Raw genomic sequence first — 21,626 nt, 5'->3', positions numbered from 1 at the left:
TATCGGAAAGTGTGGAAAGTTTATATAGCCTGGTGTATTTCTCACTCCAGGAATCAAATCCTAACTAGCTCGGTGTTAGAGTTCTTACAAAATGGGTTCGATATGAAGCTAGCACCCAGTACTTTAAAGGTACAATGTTCAGCTTTATCTATCCTTTTAGACAGACACTTAGCACAGGAAGATTTGGTAAAAAGTTTCTTTAAAGCTTTACAAAGGTCTACACCAGTGAGGCAAAAGATATTTCCACAGTGGGATCTCTCGCTTGTCCTTAATGGCCTCACAAAGTCCCCCTTTGAGCCGATTGAGGACATTGACATAAAATTTCTTACGCTCAAATTAGCTTTTCTGATCGCGGTCACATCTGCAAGGCGTTTGAGTGACTTACAAGCTTTATCAGTTAAAGATCCTTTCCTAATCATATGTCCAGATAGTGTCAGACTAAGATTAGATCCGGCTTCTTTACCTAAGGTAGCATCAGAATTTCATAGGTCTCAAGAAATTATTCTACCTTCTTTCTGTTCCAATCCCTCGGGGGAAAGGGAAGAAAGATTTCATTATCTAGACGTCAGAAGATCCCTGTTAGTTTATCTAAGAAAAGCAAGGGAATTCCGGAAATCCAGTAGCCTCCTAGTTCTATTTTCGGGAAAAAATAAGGGTCTTCAGGCATCAAGACAAACAATTGCCAGATGGGTTAAACAGGTTATTGCATTAACATATGAGAAAACTGACTGTCCATTGCCAGCTAATATTAAGGCGCATTCTACCCGGTCATTATCCACATCTTGGGCAGAAAGGGCAGGAGCCACCATCCAGCAAATATGCCAAGCTGCAACGTGGTCAAGTGCATCAACCTTCATCAAACATTACAGGGTGGATGTGCTGTCCCAACAAGATCAATCGTTTGGCAGAAAGGTGCTACAGACGGTGGTCCCTCCCTAAGGTGAGTCTTTAACTTTATTAAAGACTTACTTGTCTATCTCTCGTGTTGTCCCGGATGCCAGTTAGAGAAAGACTCCTATTAGACCTACCGGTAATGGAGTTTCTGATTGGCATCCGGGACAACGGCTATAACCCTTCCCTTTCCTATCTGGCACCTTTCCTTTCAGAGTTAGTTCACGGGGAGGATGGTCTATGGTAGTCACGGAGTGCAATCTATTTTCCTTCCTTCATCTTGGTGTTTTGACTTAGTTTACTTTAGAAGCACTGAGGTTGGAGGGAGGGCGGGGGCTTTTAATCTTCTTGGGGTTATGTTTCCCCAGATCCTGGGCGGGACCGGATCTCGTGTTGTCCCGGATGCCAATCAGAAACTCCATTACCGGTAGGTCTAATAGGAGTCTTTTCACCTCGATTTCCTATTTGATCGATAGTTGCGGTTGACGATTCAATCATAAAAGGATCGCTCTATCCCATTGTCCACCTCCACACGGAAAAGATTTTTGGTTTGATTTTTGTTTCGTTTGCAAATCGAAATATGATCGGTTTAAGACTGTATGGTGTGTACCCAGCATTACAGAGGGGCTCCTCAGGTATGTCCTCTATATCTCTATAAGGCAGAACAGGCTGCTTAGAAGACAGCTGGGCAGCGTGCAATCTAGTTGCCAAAAACCGGTGTACCTAGTGACAATCCTTCAAATGTACATTGCTGCTGTTTGACATGTTATCTCCAGCATTAAAGAGACTCTGTAACAAAATGTTCAGCCTTAGTTCTTTTATCCTATAAGTTCCTTTTGCCTGTTCTAATGTGCTCTGGCTTACTGCATCCTTTTCTAATTGCACAGTGGCCGTGTTATCTCTGTTATATGATCTAATCTGTTTTCTTCTGTCAGGCTAGGCTGGAATGTGCAGGGCTTCTTGTGATTGGATAGAAGCGATACACACCCTCTGCAGGCCCCCTGCAGGCTCTGTATGACTCGCACACTCTGCTTATGATGTGAGCCTATCGCAAGCTGGTTAGTTTGTTTGTAAACACTGCCTAAAACTGTTAGTTACAAGCCAGGATTGCAGCAGAGAGTGGCAGAAACAGCACAGAGGGGCCCAGGAGAACATAATGAGAATCTGTACTCTAAAATTTTTACAGCAAAAAGCATACCATTCTATTCTTTAAATGCAAAATCCAGGGTGCAGTCTATTATCATTTACAAACTTGGATGTCCTTTCACAAAGAGTTTGACCAAAAATACTAATGTCACAAGCAGCCATGACAGACCTGTAAAGGTCACATCTAATGCAGTTTGGGGGATGGATTAGTTTGGTCTGTGCAAAACGGCAGCGATTTGTGTTTAGTGTGCTTTTTCCGCATGCGTCAGCCAACAGTATCTCCGCTGTCATTAACAGAAATTGCAGGGCGTGCGTGAAAAAGTAGTGTAAGTAGTAAGCTTCCCCCACCCCCTTATGAAAACTGACTGTGAGCCAGCCAATTGATTAACATGGGCTGTCACATCTGGGGTGTTTCTGCATGTGGGGAAACTGCTTGAATTCAGATGCAATCGGAATAAGTAATATTCTAACACTATTTATGAATCTTGTAAAGCCAATTCAGAGGATGTAACAGGTCATGTATTTGATACTGTCGGTGAAACCTGCAATGACTGATGTAAGGATTATTTTACTCAATGCTGCATCACAGTCCAGAGATGAACATTGTAACGCCATAGCTACATTGTACTTGTAATGTCTAACTATAATAATCAGGTATGTCTAATGAACGGAAAATCAGGTTAATGAATACTTTGTGTAAAAGAAACCCTCTGTTTTATGAATTTGTCTTTTTAAATGGAATTTATTTTGTTTTTCAAAAATAAAGAGAATTTGTTTTTTTATAGATGTTTATAAGAAACCCTTTTTGCCTGTTTGAAATGCAGTTTACAAGTGTTCTAACATTGTTTCTCAACATTTTATTGGTGTGTACCCCCTTTAAAACCCGTGTACTCATCAAGTACCCCCCTAGCATAATAACCATTATGAGAAGTACCCCTTAACAAATATATATATTGAATCGTAGTGCATGATAATGGTTCTAAACAACTTCCAAGTATTTACTATTGCTTTTAATTAGCTAAACTACTAATTTGGCATTGTTTAAATAAGATTTATAATTTTCTAAAACTCTAAATTGTTTATTCTTGGTTAAGTGTATCAAGCCCAAGTACCTCCTGGAACCATCAGAAGTACCCCCTGGGGTACGTGTACCGCATGTTGAGAACCTAGGTTCTAACAGACCACCACCAAACAAACAGATCTGCGCTGCTGTGCCGTGTTGTTTTCTAGGCTTGATGCATTGGTGCTGCAATCGTAATGCTGTGGGGCTCCAGCGAGGTGTCTGGCAAAAGGAAGAAGAGTGCTCCAATAGAGCATTCGTTTTTATTATAAAAAAAAAAAAAAACCCACAAAATGAGTTTGTCAGAATTACATGCGCTTGCAGTTGGCCTCCAGCTGCAACTCTCTGACCCCAGCCTGGCCAAGGCTTCAGGCAGTGGTGGATGTGTGGAGAGAGGGAAGGGGTGGGGCCTCACCAGTAGTGTACCAACAATTTTGGGGTATGCTACACCATCCGAATCATAATCCTGCCCTCAATCTCTTATGAAAAAACACATTTGGACTTGAATTTAACAGCCACAGTACTTTAATATATCAGTGTGGAAACACCTGGTCCCATTTTCATTGTCATACATAGAAGTCCACTTATAATATGTATTCTCCTCCCAACATTATAGGGAAAAAAATAGATCTCCATCATACTTCTCTTTTTAAACAATAGAGATTTTAAAAGCTCTTGCTAATGCAATGCTATGGAGGATTTTTACAAAATCACATTGTTCCAGTGTGCACAAACACATAGGATAAAATTAGCAGGAGCTTTTAAAATCACAAAGCGCTCAGAAAAGCTCTTCTGATGTGTCCCAGCCCTCTCTCAATTATCAAGTTTGTGAGCTTTGGAGTTCTTGGCATCAATAAAATGAGATTGGAAACCGTTTATATTTCCCCATTGAAATCAAACAAATCCGACTGTGGCTTTGAGAACCCTGCGATTAGCAGTCTAAGAATGGCTGAAGTTTACATTTTCCCATGTAAAATGAATGACTGAAATGTGATTGGCTGTTTTATGCTCTGCCCACTTTCCCTGAATTTTTAACCTCTGTCAGCAAGTGACCAAGCATGCCAAATTTTGGGACTCTGGGTTTTACTCTGAAAATAGCAGCCTTTTTTCCCCATTGATGTGAATGGGTGAAGTCTGGCTGTTTGTCTTCCGCCCAGGTGTGCTTTACCTTTGGGGGCATGAGACCCACAGAACATATCTTCTCAGGTAGTAAGGGATCTGTATACCAAGTTTTGTTGAAAACAGTCAAAGCGTTTGCTGGTGGCACAGACACACATCTGACTACATAATATATATATTACTGACCAGAACAAGCTTTGGTGCTCACTCCAGATGACAGGTTTACAAACAGGAGCTGTGCAGACATATTGCTTGGCTACAGCTGCAAGGGCAGCAATACAGTGTTTCAAAAGAGGAAAAGCACCAGTTTGTACAAGGCATTCCTTGATTGGCATGCTGAAGAGGGATGAATGCAAGAATTATGGCAATCTTGTTAGTGGAGAAGCAGTGTGTAAAACCGCATTATACATATAATAAACCACATCAACTGTTTATTATTCAGCAGTATTCCTCCATCATTGTATCACAGAGGAAAACCTTTCTCATACACCCGCCAGAGCCAGGGAGAGGTTTTACACACGGCTTCAACCACTGGAGTGGCAGCAGTGAATCCCGGAGTCAGCACTGATGTGGATTAACCTCTACTTCCATAACCCCAGTCCCTGGCTACATTGTGGAACTAAGGCAATTACAGCTGCATTATCACCGTATTGATCAGGTGAGCTCTGTTCATCCTGGTTTGATGGACAGTTCACCTGTCATTGTGAGCACTCCAATATACCATTCTTCATCTCTTCCATAAACTGCTACATTAACTTTCATTGCTTTACACGTCATACTTTTCAGAAATGTTCATATTGTAGAGAAACATGTTGCAAGGATGTGTGTGAGAAATGGCTTTACTGCTAAATATCCACATTCAATACCCTCATTTAAGAGCAGACATTGTTTCAGGGAAAGGAGTCTACAGCCACTTCCACCCTGGAGTGCCTCAGTGCCAGGTAGGAGTTGAGAATTCACCTCATTTTCATTCTTGCACACTGGTCTACTTTAAAGGATAACTACTTTCACCCGCCTTGGACAGGGCAAACATTTCATCTGACTACAGTATACAATGTAAACTTGTCCACTCTTGGCACACTGTGTATTAAGTGACATACTTTTGCTGTTACACAAATAGGTAAAGACTAACCAGCAAGCTCATGGTGACCCAGAACTCATTGGGGTGTGTAAGGGACTACAATGGTCCTAAAAGCCCCCTTACTAAGATGTTAAGAAAAACAAAAGTTTGCTTTCCTAAAACAGAAAGAATTTGCGATAATTCAGGTTGGAGTGAGCTCGAGATGTCTCCCAGGCACCACTGCTGAATATATGCAAATTACAATGGTTAATTTGCATATATTCAGCAGTGGTGCCTGGGAGACATCTCGAGCTCACTCCAACCTGAATTATCGCAAATTCTTTCTGTTTTAGGAAAGCAAACTTTTGTTTTTACAAATAGGTAAAGTAGACATATGGACCTTACTGAATGGGGGAATAGATGCAATAGTCCAATTTCCTTCATGGAGGTAGCTCGCAATAAATCTTGTCATCTCAAATATCTGGTGTCAGAGTTGTTGGAGCACTATACCACTGCTTTCAAAACTGCCTGAATCAAAGGTGGTGTGTACGAGGCATTAATACAGTTTTGTGTCTGTTGATCGTGATCCCTTAGTTGACCATCAGTGAGGTAGCATTCAACAGCTAGGTTATTTATTTCCAGTTCTCTGATCCTCCATTTAGTATGTTCAAGGCCATAGACAAGCAGCAGAATGTGGAAGTTAATACGGAATACCAGTTCCACTGCTTATCCCCTACTCAAGGCTTGCGGCCCAGCACATCAAGATGGTAAACTACAATCCTTCCAAAGAAATCTGTACTGCTTGGGAAAGAGAGACGCAGCTTTTCAACGCACTGCTCTGTAAATTCAAATTTGTGGAGCAGAAAAGTTAAAGAAAATACACAGTATTATATCAGTACAAAAGTTAAGTGTAATGCTGGGAATTAGATTTATGCGCCGGATCGAGCCGCCGGCTCGATCCTGGCACATCCCCGCCGGCTCGATCCTGGCACATCCCCGCCAGCACCTGAATCGATCCCCGCTCGTCTCAGCGGGCTCTCCTTATCTTCTGCTTGTTTTCTTCCCATTGTCCGCCCGCAGTTATCGAGCGGGGAATTGAGCGCCTCACTGATCGGACCTGTCAGAAGTTATCAATCAAGCCATCAGCGGCTCGATTGATAAACTATCTAACCATGTATTCCCAGCATTACATGTAAGGGTGCCCATACATTACTTGATTTGCGGTATCAATCTGCCAGAGATTGCCAGCAGGCGGCTGCAAAGATCTCCAATAGATTTTGTGCTGATGCCTATTGGAAATCTGTGTTCAATACACTTACAGCAATAGATCCCTCTCTAATCGGATTTGATCAGGATGGGATCTATCTGATGGTCATCTGCCAGTGTGTAGGAGCACCTACAATATTTGCATTCCTGCAAGATAAAATGTAACAGTAAAATGCTCACTGTACATATAATAAAAGAATCAGTTGCGACTCAATCAAGGATGCGGAAGTGACAGCTAAACTAGAAAGAACAATAGTTACCAGGCTACATTTCCTAGCATCCGTACACTATAGTAGAAACCATTGGTTCTCTATGTGAGGAGAGGGATTTGTAGCTCACAAGAACACAATGGGGTTTTGCATCTGAAACATTTATTTCAAAAAGGTAATACTTATGATATACCCTAATCAATATGATTGCTTCGAGAAACTGGGCCCAATTCAATTTGTCTTAAGTTTTCACCTAGGAGATAATTTTGGAACACTTTGAACTGTGCAATTGAAAAAAGTACCCAAAAAGTAAGGGAGGTAAAAAAGTATTATCAAAATTTATTCGGAGTGCTTTCTTGCTTGCCAATGGCTTAAACGGCATTTTATTAATAAGATGTGAGAATACCACCTACGATAAAAAGTGAATTGGATCAGGCCCACTGGCTTGCTCAGTTTTGGCAAAGGCAAAAAAAGAGACCGATTACAGTATGGACCTCAAGTAAACAACAATTGAGCCATAGAAGCAGGGAGAGATCACTAAGCAATGGATTGTGACATTAACAGGTCCGCTTACCAAAACATTTTATGTACAGCAGAATCTTGTTAAAGTAAACTCTGCTATAGTAAACTAAATCCCTAGGTCTCAACCATGTGCCTGTATGGATATACAATGTATGGAGATTCCTGATATAGTAAACTTCTTTGCCAGGTCCCTTGGAGTTTACTAAAAAGAGTTTCTACTTTATAGATTTAGAATTTTTTTTTAGGGCTCGTTTCCACTGTAGCGGTGCGGAATCGCCTGGATTCCACCGCTGAAGAAATCACATGCGGCTGCATTTCCCCATGCGGATTTGCATGCGATTTCGCACAGCAAGGAGCCAGGCGAATTTAACCATGTCACTGCCTGTGTAAAGGTCCATTGCCTTTCATGCGAAATCGCGGGGAAATCCGCATGACAAAGCCGCATGCGATTTCCCTATTGAATACATTAGCGGCGATTCGCCCACATTCCTGCCGCACGCGAAATCTGACGACCCTGTCGTGCAGATTTTTCCCGCACCGAAAACCGCCGCCGCACACGTGGAAACAGCCCCATCCACTAACATTGAGTATGCGAATCCGCATGCAGTGCCCGCATGTGGATTCGCTATAGTGGAAACGAGCCCTTATACGTTTATTTTGAACAATTCAACTTGCATGTCCCTTTATAGAGAACACAATTGTCAAACTATGGGCCTAATTTATTAAGCATAATTAATGTGGAGGCATTTATTAAGAGTCTCCAGTTTGGAGGTCAGTGAAAAATATTAGAGGTGATCATGAAATCTTGGCCTGAAGCTATAAAAAAAAAAAGTCTATTAGGTAAGAGTTTGTAATAGCAAAGTCCCCTGATAAATTAAAGGGAATCAGATGTGAGAGGGATATGGACTTGTATGTAGTATCTTGGGAAAGCTCCTTGCAATGGGAAGGGCAAAAGCACTCAGTCTTTCAAAGAATGATCTACCACACCCACTTTTGACATTTATATATTGACTTTTATTTTTTTTATTATTATTATTATTATTGGAAGTACCACGGTACACTTTTTGCATTACAAAACTTCCAACTTTGACACAAAAATACAAAAATAGTGCTTCCATAAAACTTTTCTCCAATCTTTGAAATACAGTATATGATATGTGTTTTGATATACCCTTTTTGCTACTTTTGAAGTTTGGAGAAAAGTTTTATGGAAGTACCATTTTTGTATTTGTGTCAATAAAGTTGGAACAAGTTCTGTAATGCAAAAAGTGTGGCATGGTACCTCAATTAAAACAAAAATTGTCCTTTTTAACCACTTCAGCCTACAGTGTTTCACCTTATGCATCTGAGCAACTTTCACCTCCCATTCATTCGCCAATAACTTTATCACTACTTATCACACTGAAATTATCTATATCTTGTTTTTTCCGCCACCATTTAGGCTTTCTTTGGATGGTACATTTTGCTAAGAATTTTTTTTATTCTAAATCCATTTTAACAGGAAGATTAAGAAATTGAAAAAATTCATTATCTCTGTTTTTTGCCATTATAGTTTGAAATTAATACATACTACCGTTATTAAAACCCATGTATTTGATTTGCCCATTTGTCCCGGTTATTACACCATTTAAATTATGTCCCTATCAATGTATGGCGCCAATATTTAATTTGGAAATAAAGGTGCATTTTTTCAATTTTTGACCGTCACGATTTACAAGCTTATAATTTAACAAAAATATAGTAATATACTCTCTTGACATACATATTAAAAAGTTCAGACCCTTTGGTAACTTTTTTTTTTGTAAAAATTTTATTTGGGTAATTTTTAGTGTGGGAGGTAAACCGTGAATTTTAAATGTAATAAGTGTTTATTTACTTTAAAAAAAAAAAAAAAAATGTGGATGTAGTTTTACTATTTGGCCACAAGATTGCCACAGTGAAAAAAATAATAATTTTGTCCTGGAAGCGAACGCTCTCTATTCCAGGAACCATAAAGAGGATGGTAAACTTTGTTTTGTGCAGAAAGACCGCAGCCTCTGATAAGAGGCTGTCTGTTTTTCTGCTGGGGACTTGGTTCCCATTCATTGATCTTGGGGCTAACTGAAGGAAGCAGGAGCGCGCGCGTGCCCGGCACAGCGGCAGCAGGGCAGGCTATCTGGACGGATATATCCATCCAGATAGACCTAAGTGGTTAATATATAAATGTCAAGAGAGGGATATGGTGGCTGCCATATTTATTTCCTTGTAAACAATGCCAGTTGCTTGGCAGCCCTGTTGATCTTATGGAATAAGTAGTGTGTCAGAACCCTGGAACAAGCATATGGCTAATCCAGTAAAACCATAATAGTACCTGATCTGCTGCATGCTTGTTTAGGGTCTTTTTTTTCATATGCAAGCCTAAATACTTCCTGCAAGTGTGCATATTACTGCAACAATACAACCTAAAAGTTTCCTGACTTTTCTTGATAGGAAGGTTAAGAATGTCACACTGGTAGTCTGGGATAGTGTCACCATGCAAAAAAGGATATTTGAAGTGCATTGATATCTTCAGGATAAAATTCTGTTAAAGTCACCAAATCCTCATTTTTAAGGCATCCTACAAAAGGAAAATGTAATAGCATTACAGTTATTCAGTATACATCACAATGCACATGTTAATGCAAGCAAATATTTAAAGGGACGTGCCCACAGTGACACTAATGGAGACATTTATCCAACATGGCTACCAGCACCCAGTTGCTATAAGTCCAGTTAAACTGTGGCAGAATAATCAATGCCAAGGTTTTTTACCTGGTGCTATAAATAGCAGGAGGAGGTTCCTAGAACTCCATTTTTATTATAAAAAAAAAATCACTTTGCGAAGTGACGCTGGACTGTGGAAGCAGCGTGTGGCCTATTACTCAGGAATGCTCTGCAGACCAGTATCTTGCTAGACTGTGTTCCCACCATTCACTGTCATTAGGTTGCATGCCTGAACCATGGGCGACCACTGCCACTGTGGGGGAAGCCTCTCTGTTCACATACCAAAATGCAGAGTAGCGCAGAAAGAGCAGTATGTTACCTGCTTCTTCCAGTTCTGGGTCTACATCTACCTTTCTCAGCTCACAGTACATTTATGGAAGTGAGAGGACCCACAGAAAACATGGGAAAAAGAACATACAAACAATGCAAATAGTATTGTGACTGGGTATTGAATCTGGAGTGCTGCAAGAGACAATGGTAACAGCTAAGCCTTCACACTGCCAGTGGTTATGCTGATCTGTGAATGCCTGTGAGAGACTTGTGCCTCTGCACATTCAGACACACAGTTATTACCATTTAATATTTATATAGCGTTGACATCTTCCGCAGCGATGTACAGAGTATGTTATCTTGTCACTTAACTGTCCCTTAGAGGGGTGCACAATCTAATCCCTACCATAGTCATATGTCTATGTACCCTCTTTTCCTGAAATTCAGACATCCCCTGAAAGTAAGCCCTAACAGGAATTTTGAGCTTGCTCCAAATATAAACCCTACCCGGAAAGTAAGCCCTAGCTGCAGTAAGGGGGAAAAAGTATGGCAACTTGTTTTTCTACTGGAGCCAATGGTCTCATGGGCAGGACCAAGGCTCTGTCATTGGGCCAATCGCTGCTACTCAGCGAGTGCAGTGATCGGCCCAATAACAGAGCCATGGTCTCGTCCATGAGATTATCAGCTCCAGTAGAAACACAAGTTGCCGTACTTCTTCACTATAGGCTGAAGATTGGGGACACAACAGCAGTGAGCTGGGGGGAAGAAAAGGATTAGGGGGAACAGTGCAGGACACTGGGGACAGCACGACATGGAGCTAGGGGTAAGAGGAGGATGCAGCGGGACATCATGAGGACATAGGGTTACATGGGACACAGGAGTTTAGGGGATAGAAGGACACAGTGGCACACAAGAGGTGGATCCAGCAGAGTATAGTCTAGGTCCAATTTAGGGGGAAGCAAATTAACATATCTGTATGTTTTTGGGATGAGGAAGGAAACCAGAGTGCCCGGAGGAAACGCACGCAGACACAGGTAGAACATACAATAGTGCCCTGGCAGGGGTTCGAACCAGGGATCCAGCGCTGCAAGGTGAGAGCGCTAACCACTACACCACTGTGCTGCCCAATAATAAGCAAAGAAAGGGAACATCAGATAAAAATCTACATCATTTCCTTATTCATTACATCTGGTTATATCATTTATCAAGTGTTGATACCATTTACTGAACAATGTCTGGCAGCTTATTGCACTATATAGTGTACAATATGGGTTATTTCCAGTTTCCTTCATGCTCTCAAAATGAAACAATTTTTTTTTTTATTTTTTTTTTTAGACATTTACGGGGTTATGCTATTTACTTGAACTTCACCAATTGTTCTAATGACTCATTTTGGAGGACATTTGCTCAGCATTTTCTTTTCATGCCATGTCTGACATTCTTGCATATTGCACAGTTTGAATGAGCCTTGAAGAATAAGAAATCTCTTTTAATAACCTGGCTTAGATGTCCATCTCGACATTGCTTTGAGAAGTTTTCTATAGAGTTTAATGCAAAGCTATTCTTAATGACCCTGCACTGCTATACTTAAAGAGAACCAGAGATGAAGCACCCTCATGTATTTTACCTTATAAATCAGTGGGAACATGACAGTAAACACCTAATCTGCTCTTTGTTACATTGTTCTCTGTTTAATTTGCCTGTTATCACCTCTAAGATAAGAATCCCGACTGAGCTGTCGGCTGGCTTTGCTACAGAAAGATTATAGCTGAGACTGTGTTCTTTTGTGTCTTTTCAAGTCCAAGCCTGCCCCCTGCTGGCTTTGCTGAGGAATCATTATAGCTGAGTCATTATAGCAAAGCCAGACTCAATGCTCAGTCCGGGATTCTTATCTCAGCTAATAACAGACACTTTTAGCAGTGAGGATGAAACAGAGGGCAGGGTAAGTGTTTTCTCTAATGTTCCCACTGATTTCTATGGTAAAATACATGAGGGTGCTTCGTCTCTGGTTCACTTTAAGAGGCCCATACACTGGTTGATTGCAGCGATCCATCGATTCTATGGAATCGATCGATTGGAAATCGATTCTATTGAATCAGCGGATCGATCGATTTGCGGCCGATTTGAGCTATCTGACTGGGTGGAAAAATCTAGGTTGATCTGCTGCTGGCAGCAGATCGATGTCCCATAGAGTTGCACTGGATCTAATGGTCCAATAATGCAGTGTTTCTCTAAATTTTATTGGTATGTACCCCTTTTAAAACCATATACTCACCAAGTACCCCCTAGAATAGTAACCATTATCACAAGTACCCCTTGACAAATATATATTTAATCGTAGTACATGATAATTGGTTCTAAACCATTTCCAAGCTTTTACTATTGCTTTTAATTAGCTAAGACACTCATTTGGTGTTGTTTAGATAAGATTTATAATTTTCTAAAACTCTAAATTTGTTATTCTTGGTTATGTATATCAAACCTGAGTACCCCTGAAACCATCAGAAGTACCCCCTGGGGTACGCGTACCACATGTTGAGAACCTAGGCAATAATGCATTTAGATCGATTTCCAAAAGATTTCATTCTGAAATCTATTGGAAATCTGTTCCTAGTGTGTGGCACACATCAGATAGATTCCTGTCATTTGACTTGACAGGCATCTGACAGACATCTATCTGATGGTCGAATCTGCTGCAAATCTATAAGTGTATGGCCACCTTTAGTCTTTCTTACAATCTGTTGCCCGGAATGATTATTTTATTAGTGATTATTTTAAGTGGCAGCCTATTCTTATATACAAAGGGGAGAGCGTGGAAATACAAGTAGGAGGCTCTTCACTGCTGGACCTTCAACAGAAGAAATATAGGAATCCAACATGATAGATTACTTAAAGCAATGATAGTAACATAGTGTACACAGGAATGTAAGCTATCATCTTAGGCATCAGAAGTCCAAGGTGTGATAAGACTCATAAATGTTCCCCTATGAATTCATTTGTTCCTTTCTGATTATGTTCTCCATATGACTGGTAAACAGCAGGGATGAGCATACAAACAGATCTCAAATTTGTACTTATGCCCACTGTGGCAGAGGGGTTAACTTACCCAAGTCCCATCACTCTGATACTTCCTACTTTCGGCTGTGAAGGAGGAAGTATCGGACCTTACTTGCGCATCGCCATTCTGGATGCACTGGTCCACGTCCAGGAGTGTGCCCAGATGAAGAGCAACCCTGTACTGGAACGCTGAAGGATCTATGAAATCTCTGGACTATCCAGGGGCTTCCGAGTACTGAGGTAATTATGTAAGTTGAAAACACACTTCAATTGATTTTTTTAACAGTGAGCCAATAAGTAAAGAAGGAGGCACTGCAATGGCATTAAACCTGCATTTAACAAACCTCAGCAATACACAAAATGTTTCAGGGTGACCCCCTTCATCAGGTGTACACCTGATCACCACGAAACGAATGTCTGTGTGGAGTGGTGAACCACAGAAAGATAGTGCACCGGCGGTTTAGGCATAGCCAGGCTTGAACCACACAGGAGCTCACGGCCACTTCTCTATTAAGAGCCTGAGCCCACTGATGCAGTGAGTCCGCTTTTCAGTTACACATCGATGTTACAGATGCTGAAAAGCGGACAGAAGCGGACACAACTGTGTTAGTGGGCTCAGGCCCTACCCGTGATATTTTCTGTGTAACCGAGTGCCAAATACCTGTAGCCAAATTGTGGCTTACCTTCTAAAATAATGTTTCTGCTAGAAAAGCCACCTTGGAACTGGATGTGAATTTCAGATGCATAGGCTTTTTGGGGGAGTTCAAGTGTAATCCACTGAGACGATCCCTAAAAGGCAAATAAGGACATAAGTAACTCCAGCATGTATGATTTAAAGTGTACCTGAAAGGAAGAAAAAAGTGCCCCTAGGGGGTACTTACTTTGGGAGGGGGAAGCTTCTGGATCCTAAAGAAGCTTTCCCCGTCCTCCTCAGCAGAGGGTATCCAGCGCTGGCTCCCTCAATGATCCGCTTGTCGGGAGCCTCGTGCAGGTACAGTATCAGCTTCCCCTTGGGCTCCGGCGGAAATAGGCAAACCCAATCGGGTCCACTTCACTACACAGGCAATGTAAATATTATTGGCCTGTGCTGTGCGGGGATTCGAGCGTTGGAACGAAAAGGCACAGGAGGATGGGGAAAGCCTGATTAGGATCAAAAAGGTTTCCCCCTCTTGGAGTATCAGGTTTTTAGTTTTGTTTTTTTTAGGTTACAGATCCTCTTTAACAGATTAAGGGTCTGATCTAATTCACCTTTTCTTCCAAGTTTTCTCCTGGGTGATATGTTCACATTATAAATACAACGCCTTTTAAGCAGAGCGGGACAAAGTCCTCCAGCACCCAAGGCTGAGACACCAAAGTGCGCCCCTCCATCCCTCCCACCCCAGCTGTCACACACTAATTGCTATTAGAGTAAGAGGTGCCCCAGGGCCCCAATTCCCACAACACCTTAATCTCTAGTTATCTGGCTTGCAGTCACTGCCATGTATCTCCTTTTCTTACTTTTCTCTGCTTCAAACACAATAGGGGAACAATAGCTGAGTGAGTTGTGTGCCCCCTCTTACACTGCTCCCTGAGGCTGGAGCCTCTCTCGCCTCTGCCTTGGCCCGGCCCTGCTTTTAAGCCACTTACAAGCAAGAGGAAAAAAAAAAAACCTACTTTTACCAGAATATTTTAACTTACTTTTTGGTACTTTTTCAATTGCAGAGTGCAAACGTTATTTTAAAGGATACCCGAGGTGACATGCGACATGATGAGATAGACATGGGTATGTACAGTGTCTAGCACACAAATAACTATGCTGTGTTCCTTTTTTTCCCCTCTGCCTGAAAGAGCTAAATATCAGGTTTGTAAGTGGCTGACTCAGTCCTGACTCAGACAGGAAGTGACTACAATGTGACACTCACTGATAAGAAATTCCTACTATAAAAAAAACTTTCCTAGCAGAAAATGGCTTCTGAGAGCAGGAACGAGATAAAAAGGTTCAATAGTTCATAGATTTTAGCTCTGGTATACTTCAAGGAATGTGTGATTGAGCAATAGCAATAAAACAGTTAAAACTTAAAAAAGTAGATTTAAACAAAATAAAACTGTGGAATATCTTAAAAAGTCATTTTTAGTAGAAGGAAGATAGATACAATTGTTTATTAGTTTATTTTCTCCTCGGGTGTCCTTTAACCTCTTGCCGACTGCTCCACGCCAATTGGCGTGAGCAGTGCGGCAGCCCCAGGACCGCTCCACGCCGATTGCCATGAACGGCCATCTATGGGGATAGCAGGAGATTGCACGCACATCTCCTGCTCGGGGGGCGGAGCTCCGCCGCGCCTTCAGTCTCTGAGTGGCGCTCGGGAGACTTAGACGGCGTCTAATAGGGTAGTACAGCACTACGATCAGCAGCAGCGCTGTACTGGGGACAGCTGTGTGACACAGCTGTCCCCCTGGGACATTAGAGAGCGATCGGCTCTCATAGACAGAAGCCTATGACAGCCGATTGCCACGATTGGCCGCCTACAGGGAGAGAGGGAGGGAGGGGAGAAAATAAAAAAAAAACAATATTTATAATAAAGCAATAAATATTTATAAAAAAACAAGCAAACATCTGGGGGGCGATCAGACCCCACCAACAGAGGGCTCTGTTGGTGGGGAGAAGGGGGGGGGGGAAATCACTTGTGTGCTGTATTGCATGGCCTGCAGCTTTGCCTTAAAGCTGCAGTGGCCTATGTTACTAAAACTGGCCTGGTCACTAGGGGGGTTTAACACTGCGGTCCTCAAGTGGTTAAACAGAAGAGTAAAAATTATCTACTGGGAGAAAAAAAACGTAGTGAAATAGTGAACTGGATCAGGCCCTATGTATTTTGTGGTCAAAAAGGACTAGACCTTTTTAAAGGACCACTATCCCAGAAAAAAAGAAGGCAGTTAAAATCTGACAGAACCTACAGGTTTTGGGCCAATCCATCTCCTCATGGGGGATTCTCAGGGTTTTCTTTGTTTTCCTGAACAGCAGTTTACCTGCCAAAATAGTAAGGTGCCAGCCAGCCTCTCTAATTACTTGCACACTATTTTGTCAGTAAGGGCCTATTTCCACTACACACGGATTCCGGATGCAGAAAACTGACTCCATTGAATGCCTATGGGAAATCTGCATCAGGAAAATCGCGTTTAGTGCAAACAGGCCCATAGACATTTGTTGGAGTCAGTTTTTCTGCATCCAGAATCCGCGTGTAGTGGAAACAGGCCCTTAGACTTTGCAACTGCTGTTGAATTGAGGCATAGTATTTCAGTAAATTACCAAACTTCTACCGCAATATTGATGAATTAGCAAATATATATATATATATATATATATATATATATATATCCGAATGCTGTATTTTCCCTGACTTTTTTTTAATCGAACAGCCTTTGATGAAATTAAGCCAATATCTACCATTTAAGAACTGGCACAGACATTTCTATTTGGGAAGGCCTGGCAGAAGGCATATTACCATTATTCTAATGATTAAATGTACACAACACATTTCTGATTAATGGCTACCATAAAACCGTACCTGATCAGAGTTCCAGCAGGTCTCCTCTCTGTGGTCAAAGAGGAACTGTTTGCCGAACTGTTTGACATCTCTCTGGAGAACAGAACTAACCCTGCAGAGAAAAAAGTAATACAGTGTAAGAAAAGACAGGCAAATAAAGTTATATATATATATATACTGTGTTTAACACAGGATACAACAGAGCCACAAGAGTGAGCCAACGCTGCTAAAGTGAACAGAGAAAGACCTCCCTGCCCCCAGTATTAGGTAACTAAAAGGTGCCCCAGTAATAGGTAGCCAAAGTTGCTCCACAGTATTTGGCAGTCGAACTTGAAGGGGCCTCCCACCATGATTTAACCAGAGATGCCCCCACAGTACTAGGTAGCCAGAGGGGGCCTCCCAGCATGAGGTAACCAGAGGTGCCCCACAGTACTAGGTAGCCAGAGGGGGCCCCCGGTATTTTGTAGCCGTTAGTACATGCTGGCATGTCATGTGATGAGAGACATCGTTTGAGACATAAGGATGGGGATGCTGAGGAAGAAGGTGAATCACATCACTGCAGAGTGGATTGGTAAGTTAGTAGAAGGGACGCCTTGGAAGCAGTTCACCAGGTATGTATGACCTGTACACTTTGCCGGTGCTCAGTCTCGACCGGATTGCCCAAGTGGTCGCTGGTTCACCATAAACAAACGAAAAAGAGACGGCACACAATTGGCTTCAAAACTGGGCAGCACGGTGGCATAGTGGTTAGCTCTCTCGCCTTGCAGCGCTGGGACCCCGGTTCGAATCCCAGCCAGGGCACTATCTGCAAAGAGTTTGTATGTTCTCTCCGTGTCTGCGTGGGTTTCCTCCGGGCACTCCGGTTTCCTCCCACATTCCAAAAACATACAGATAAGTTAATTGGCTCCCTCTAAAATTGGCCCTAGACTACAGTACTTACACTACATAATATACACATATGGCAATGGTAGGGATTAGATTGTGAGCTCCTTTGAGGGACAGTTAGTGACAAGATATATATATGTATATACACTGTACAGTGCTGCGTAATATGTCGGCGCTATATAAGTACTAAATAATAATAATAATAAAAACTGTTGCTGTGTATTATGGAGCAAAGCACTACATTACATGTTACGGACTTCCGTCCTTCCGCAGATGCATAACCAGATGCAATAACGGTTGTGCATCTGAGGAAGGACGGAAGTCCGTAACATGTAATGCAGTGCTTTGCTCCATAATACACAGCAACAGTTTTGCAGCCAATTGTGTGCGTCTCTTTTTCATTTGTTTATGGACTGGTAAGTTACCTCTTTGCAGAATCCACTCAGCTCGCTACTCTCCTGTTCAGAGGTCCCTTTTAAATGGGGCAGTCCCACAAGGCCCGAGGCAGCTGCCTCGGTTCAGTTGCCTCATGGGTAAGCAAGCTCTGATGCCTGAACCAGGACTCCCTTGGCTCTGGTTACTATGATAATCCCTATGCTACTGGTTCACATGATGCCAGATCCAGCCTGAGTGATAGCAGATATGCTGTAACATTGTAGGGTCCATCTTCACTAGGAAGACGCAAGCCATTAATCTCAAATTCACATTGGCGAGATGTTTCTCACAATGCTCATGTGTCACAGGCCCACAGAACAGGGGTTACTACTTCTCTGCCATCTCAGAAACTTTATTGTTCTGAAACAGCCAGAACAAAGCCCACTAACCTATATACTTGTAGCAAAAAAAAAAAAAAAAAAAAGTGCTCCTATGGGGTACTCACCTTCAGGAGGGGGAAGCCTCTGAACCCTAAAGAGGCTTCCCCCATCCTCCACAGTCTTGTTCCAGTTGTGGGACCCCTGAAAGTACACATCAGCACCTCATGCATGCGTGGTAGCACCGTCCCACTCAGCTATGTTCAGCAATAGCCAGGTCTGATCAGGTCCACAATACTGCGAAGACGCAAGCCTACTGCACAGTAGGGCAGACCGGATAAGGCTATTGTTGAAGAAGCTGGCTAGGACAGAGCTTCCTCCCATGCACAAGGAGACCACACTTTGGGTGTGCAGAAGGATGGGGGAAGCCGTTTTAGGATCTAAAGGCTTCCCCTCCCAAGGTAAGTATCTAAAACTATGCCATGCAAACATCACAGGTTTGCTTTAAAGCATGCCTGAAGTGAGAGGAATAGGGAAGCTGACATTTATTTCCTTTTAAACTATTCAAATTGTCTGTCCTGCTGATCCTCTGCCTCTAATACTTTTAGGGCTCTTTTCCACTATCGCGAATCCGCATGCGTCCAACGCATGCAGATTCGCACGTGGTATGCAAGTGAATGGACCTGTTTCCACCGTTGCGTTGGTGTTGTGCGTTTTTTTGAGTGGTGAAAAAACGCACAAAAGAGCCAACGAATTCGCCTGAGAGTGGAATGCATGCGAATCGCATGCAATGTATTTAATAGGGAAATCGCATGCGTTTTCCCCATGCGTTTTTTGCCGTGAATTCGCATAGGTACCGATGTAAATTCACACAGGCAGTGACATGGTTAAAATCGCATATACCCTCACGCGGCAAAAAACGCATGGGGAATCGCATCCGCGTGCGATTTCATCAGCGGTGGAATCCAGGCGATTCCGCACCGCAATAGTGGAAACGAGCCCTTAGCCACAGACCCTGAACAAGCATGCAGACCATGTGTTTCTGTCTGAAGTCTGGATTAACTGCTTGATTGTTTCAGGTGTGTGATTCAGACACAGGACTGCAGCCAAAGAGATCAGCAAGCCAGGCAACTGGTATTGTTTACAAGGAAATATATATGTCAGTCTACTTTTCCTTCTCACTTCACTTTACTTTAAATACATTAAATGAGTTTTCACTCAAGGAAGCTTTCCCTGTTCCATTCCATTCCATGTACAGAATGAAGGAGGACTGCTGTTTTAATGTGCCAAATGTATATGATACAAGAAGAAAAAGCCACAGTCAATCACATAATGTAATCTATTAGAAAGGACGTGGATTCCTCATCTTACCTGCTGACAGTTCCAGGGTATAACACAGACTCCACCATGCTGCCGTAAAATACTAGAGGCTTTCCACGTTTTCAAGAGAGTTACCGTAAAGCGAGTTGTTAATTCACAACATAGGAAAGCAGTAGAGATATGTTTGCGTTCCAAGCCTCCTGTGGGGAGATATTTAAATAAAAGGATTTCATTGGTTGGTTTAGCCCATTCATTTAATGTACTAGGCTGCTATATTTGTATGCGGCCATCAGAGAGCAGCAGAATTACGTGTATTTATCTACAGCGCACATGGAATGGTTTATTATCAAGACAGTTGGAAAAGAAAATTGAAGCACACGTCAAACACTTTCCCTGATCAATCAGTCAAGTTTCAGATGGCAACTGCTGTGCTGTAATGTTCCTTTTCATTGTTTGGATAGATCAGGTCAAATGAAGCAGTGAACATTCATAAAAAAAAAAAAAATGTTGGTAGAGTGTAATAAAAAAGTGACGTGTGTGTGTGTGTGTGTGTGTGTGTGTGTGTGTGTGTGTGTGTGTGTGTGTGTGTGTGTGTGTGTGTGTGTGTGTGTGTGTGTGTGTGTGTGTGTGTGTGTGTGTGTGTGTGTGTGTGTGTGTGTGTGTGTGTGTGTGTGTGTGTGTGTGTGTGTGTGTGTGTGTGTGTGTGTGTGTGTGTGTGTCGCCCGTGTGTTCATGAGACACTGAGGGGGAGCGACGCGCAGTTTGCAGGGGGGGGGGGGGGGATGTGCACACGCGGTGGGCGTGTGCATGTGGCGGTGACGGACCTAGAGTCCGTTATTAAACGGGCTAAGGTCCGTAGTGTACAATAAACATATAGTAAGATGTAGCATAAGTGCTATATAACATAATACTGCACCAAAATGCAGATCTATTTTACTCACACATGAAAGGATTAAAACTTTTATAGTTATGTCCATTTTTAATCCAGTACACTAGTTGAGTAAGTGTGAATCAGTACAAGTTTAGAGAGTTCATAGTTAAAGAGAACCTGAACTGAAAATAAAAAGCCAAAATAAACATACACAGGTCATACTTACCTACTGTGTAGTCTACTACTTAAAGGACTTCCGAGGCCAAAATCCGGGCCCAAAACATAAAAAAGTTAGCTACCTTCATGGCTTTGTAAGGCACGGAGGACGCCGTCCGCGCCCTCCGTGCCGTTCCGCCTGGTCCCCTCTGGTGAATAGCCCCCCGAAAGGCTGCGACCCCACGGTCCGGGTCGGCATCTTCTTCCCCTATAAAGATGGCCGCCGGAGCTGGCCACGGCTGCGCAGTCCGCATAGCCGCTACTGCGGCTGCGCAGCTCTAGGGCCAACCCTCCGATCCACGCTGCCTGTTACGTGATCAGGGGGTTGGCCCTAGAGCTGCGCAGCCGCAGTAGCGGCTATGCGGACTGCGCAGCCGTGGCCAGCTCCGGCGGCCATCTTTATAGGGGCAGAAGATGCCGACCCGGACCGTGGGGTCGCAGCCTTTCGGGGGGCTATTCACCAGAGGGGACCAGGCGGAACGGCACGGAGGGCGCGGACGGCGTCCTCCGTGCCTTACAAAGCCATGAAGGTAGCTAACTTTTTTTATGTTTTGGGCCCGGATTTTGGCCTCGGAAGTCCTTTAAAGAGTAACTGTCAGGCTGCAGAAGCTAATTTAAACCTCTATTCTCCTGTGTTAAACAGTTTAGAAGGAAGCCATAAAGCAATTAGTGAAGATAAAAATCTCAGTTACCTTTGATGTGTGCTTATCAGAAAGGCT

At 42.7% G+C, this 21,626-nt stretch overlaps 1 protein-coding gene across 1 annotated transcript; it reads right to left on the bottom strand.

The window, feature by feature from the left end:
* Window positions 1–5,636: 5,636 nt before the first annotated feature.
* Window positions 5,637–20,264, bottom strand: NR2C2AP (nuclear receptor 2C2 associated protein). The gene is made up of 5 exons (XM_068271275.1): window positions 19,872–20,264; window positions 16,885–16,975; window positions 14,026–14,131; window positions 9,802–9,869; window positions 5,637–6,130 (listed from the first exon to the last, which is right to left on the bottom strand). The coding sequence occupies exons 1-5, from the start codon at window positions 19,907–19,909 to the stop codon at window positions 6,014–6,016; spliced, it is 420 nt and encodes a 139-aa protein (XP_068127376.1). The 5' UTR covers window positions 19,910–20,264; the 3' UTR covers window positions 5,637–6,013.
* Window positions 20,265–21,626: the final 1,362 nt, after the last annotated feature.

Source organism: Hyperolius riggenbachi, chromosome 1 (assembly GCF_040937935.1).
Source record: "Hyperolius riggenbachi isolate aHypRig1 chromosome 1, aHypRig1.pri, whole genome shotgun sequence".
NCBI classification, from domain to species: Eukaryota; Metazoa; Chordata; class Amphibia; order Anura; family Hyperoliidae; genus Hyperolius; species Hyperolius riggenbachi.
Note: the sequence above shows the minus strand (reverse complement) of the source record. Positions and strands in the feature narration are given on the sequence as shown.